General features: G+C 34.3%; 1 protein-coding gene across 1 annotated transcript; it reads right to left on the reverse strand.

The window, feature by feature from the left end:
• Positions 1–1,805: 1,805 nt before the first annotated feature.
• On the reverse strand, positions 1,806–2,594 carry LOC131645228 (chitinase 1-like). Its single transcript, XM_058915905.1, has one exon. The coding sequence runs from the start codon at positions 2,592–2,594 to the stop codon at positions 1,806–1,808; it is 789 nt and encodes a 262-aa protein (XP_058771888.1).
• Between the last annotated feature and the right edge of the window lie 938 nt (positions 2,595–3,532).

The following is a 3,532-nucleotide window of genomic DNA, read 5'->3' on the forward strand; positions in this document are numbered from 1 at the left end:
AATGCGTTAGAGAGTATACTGAATTAAGTAGAATTTCCAAGGAGATTCACTAAATGGAGAATGACAGCTGTGACCACTGTATTGTATAGATTTAACGTTAATTGACATCACAGTGAGATTATGGAAGTGAAACGAGGTCTTAGACAAGGTGACCCAATATCACCTATGCTATTTGTCATTGTTATGGAATGTGTGAACAAGTACCTCACCAAAATGCACAAAGATAGTAACTATAACTATCATCCAAAATGCGAGAAATTGAAAACCAAAAATCTATGCTTTATAAATGATTTATTGATGTTCTCTCGAGGTGATAGAGTTTCTGTGGAAATGATGATGAATGCCTTTAATAAGTTTTCGAAGGTAACCAGACTAGTTGTTAACCCATAAAAATACAGACTATACTGTGTTGGGGTGAATGAAGATGTGAAGTAGGACATTATCAGAACAACTGGTTTCCAGATGGGACACTTACCTTTCAAATATTTAGAAGTGTCTACGACTGGTAAGAAATCCGCTTCATATCATTACATGCCACTGATTGACCAGATAGTTTGTAAGATTAAGCAATGAACAACTCGAATGCTATCGTACGCAGGGAGATTACAACTTATCAAAAGTGTGATGTTTGCGATAACGAATTATTGGCTGCAATGTTTCCCCTTTCCCAAAAGTGTTATGCAAAAAAATTGAATCCATTTGTCGTAATTTATTGTGGACAGGAGGATACGAAGGTAGCCATAAGGCACCTGTAGCATTGAAGAATGTGTGCAAACCGAAAAGTAATGGTGGACTGAACATTATTGATATAAAAGTATGAAACAAAGCTAACTTGATCTGGTTGCTATGGAATCTTAGTGGAAAGTCCGATTTGTTGTGGGTTCGTTGGATACAAGCATGTTATATGAAAAACAAACACCTTATAGAAATTAAAGTGAAAGCCGATCATATTTGGATTATGAAGGCAATTTTTGGTCAAAGAGAGGCTGTGAATTGTATAGAAGAGTGGGATGATATTTCAATATTGGAAAAATTCAATATGAGGAAAATCTACACAATTATGCAAGACTGTGAATCAAAGGTTGATTGGAGGCATCTGATGTATGGAAATAATGTGGGACCTCGAGCCTGCTTTACATTATGGCTTGCTTGTCATGAAAAATTAGCTACAATAGACCGTCTATTCAGATTTGAAATGATTAATAACATGGAATGTTGTTTCTGTTCTAGAATAGAATCAATAAATCATCTTTTTTTCCGAGTGCTTTGCTACTAAGAAAATTTGGATGGAAATCCTAGAGTGGATTCAAATTCAGCATAGTCCTGAAGATTGGCATAGAAAGATGAAATGGATAACACACCCGACAAAAGGAAAAAGTGCAAAAGTCGCTATCCTTAAAATGACGGTCACGGAAACTGTATATGAAAGTTGAAATATGAGGAATAACAAAATTTTTGGTGATGCTGCAGATAACACGAATGTAGGAGAATTATATTGTTTCCAAAATAGCTTATTAAAAGAAAAATCTAACAAGGAATGGCCAATTAAGTGAAATAAAAGGTATTAAAAGAAAAATTATATAAATTTTGATTCTTATTATTCAAAGCATTACAGTCTCTTGTTACAAGATAAGCAATTTTGCACACATGACAAAAATTCAAAGGAAACAAGAAATCAATGACAGACAAACAATACTACAAGCACATGATTTCATAGATCTTATTTAAAACATGTAAAATTAAAGATGGATTACTAGATAGGTAGCTAGTAGTAATTAATTATTATCAAGTTGATCAAAGCTTTTCTATTCTAGCATATTCTCAAGAGAGAAAGGGTTGGTGCCAACAGGAGAGTGATCATTAGGATTCCAAACAAAGTAACCAGGAATTAATTTTTTGTCGATGAGATCCGCGATGGCCTCTTTACTGATACGGTTAGCAAAAATGGAGATTCCTGGTAGGACTTTAGCAGGACTATAGTCAACTACAAGTTTTTCATATAGTTTTACAAATTCATTCTTTGATGAGAAATTCTCGTTGTAGAACTGATAATCAACCAAGTCAATAATATCTTTGTTGTCCGAATACAATTTGAGATAATAAGATTCAACAAGTTTCGTTGGAGCAATAGACACCACTTTGATAGATAAATGTTTATCATTTCTGAGTTGTTTTATAACATCTCCAATACAGAAGGAAAAATCTTCCTCGGTTGATTCAATGACATCGTAGTGAATATCGATTCCATCAATCAGTTTTTGGCCATAGAGACTGATGATATGTTTGATCGAGCTTACCGCGTTGATAATCCACCTGAGTGGATCGACAGGATTGAATGGATATTCAGAGCCAACACCTCCAAGGCTAATTACCACCCTGAGTTGTGGATATTTTTTCTTCATCATTTGCAACCATTCAACATCAATGTTCCAGGTTGATTTGAACTTTCCTGAGCCTACGGGGTGCTCGATGGCAAAGTCTAGAATGATGTCGATTTGTTTGAATTTGGTGTCAAAAGATAACTCAGTTTGTGAATGAACGTATAGACGAAAAATGGTTAGTTCGGCATCAACATTGCTACTGCCTGAAGACATTTTGATAACTTAAATTATGGATTTGATTTGGCTTTTTGTGTGTTTGGAAACCAGCTCTTGATGCCGTTTTTATAAGGCTACATACAATGTAATGTGTTGTGATGTGCATTCATATATTCAATAAAGAGTGGGTTATTTTATATTAATTCTTCTAATGGAAGTATAATATTTGTTTGACAAAAATCTCAAGTGTTGACTAGGTGGTGAAACCTTGAGTTCTTCAAGTAATCATGAAATTCAAATTTTGTTAGATGCTAATAATTTTTATGTTGGGTTAAATTCATAGTCAGTGAACAATAGAATTGTTCCTCTCGAATTGTCGCAAGACCAAATATTAAGTTTTTAAAAAAAAATTGTTCGACAAATAAGGAAGCATCCAATGTAAAAAAAAAAAAACTATTTAAAGCAAGATGATATATAAGGGAGAATTAAGGGCAAGAAGGGTGTGCTTGGAGAAAATGGAATATAGTGAGGAAGATAGGAATTAAATGCAGAATGAGAAAGCTTCGTATTGAGGAAGACAAACGCTCAAGCAAATACTCATGGGAAGGAAGGAAACAGTTCTCACAAAGGGAAATGACTCTAAGGAATTGCAAACAAATTATCCTAAAAGGTCAGGAAACCTTTATATAGAGGATAACAATCAACGAGTCAAATAAAAAACGAAAAGGTAAAAAATTAACGGCCAGATTTTGCCTTGGGAATACAAGTGAACTAAAGTGCACTCGAATGCCCTAAAAAAGTATCATTCCCTAACATGGGAACCTAAAGCCACGTGCTCGAAAAATCGACGAAAAATCTCCATGATGAAAAAGATATTTAATGTGTTTGTTTCCCATATAACTACATAGTTGCCTTCCCGCTTTCACTTATGATAGAATTTGACAACGAGATACCGACATCGATTTTGAAAGATCTCCTAATTAAAACAATATCCC

The sequence above is a fragment of the Vicia villosa genome, linkage group LG1, assembly GCF_029867415.1.
Source record: "Vicia villosa cultivar HV-30 ecotype Madison, WI linkage group LG1, Vvil1.0, whole genome shotgun sequence".
Classification (NCBI taxonomy): domain Eukaryota; kingdom Viridiplantae; phylum Streptophyta; class Magnoliopsida; order Fabales; family Fabaceae; genus Vicia; species Vicia villosa.

Excerpts from the sequence above, each read along its gene's own strand:
- LOC131645228 (XM_058915905.1), bottom strand. The coding sequence starts at position 2,594 with ATGTCTTCAGGCAGTAGCAATGTTGATGCCGAACTAACCATTTTTCGT.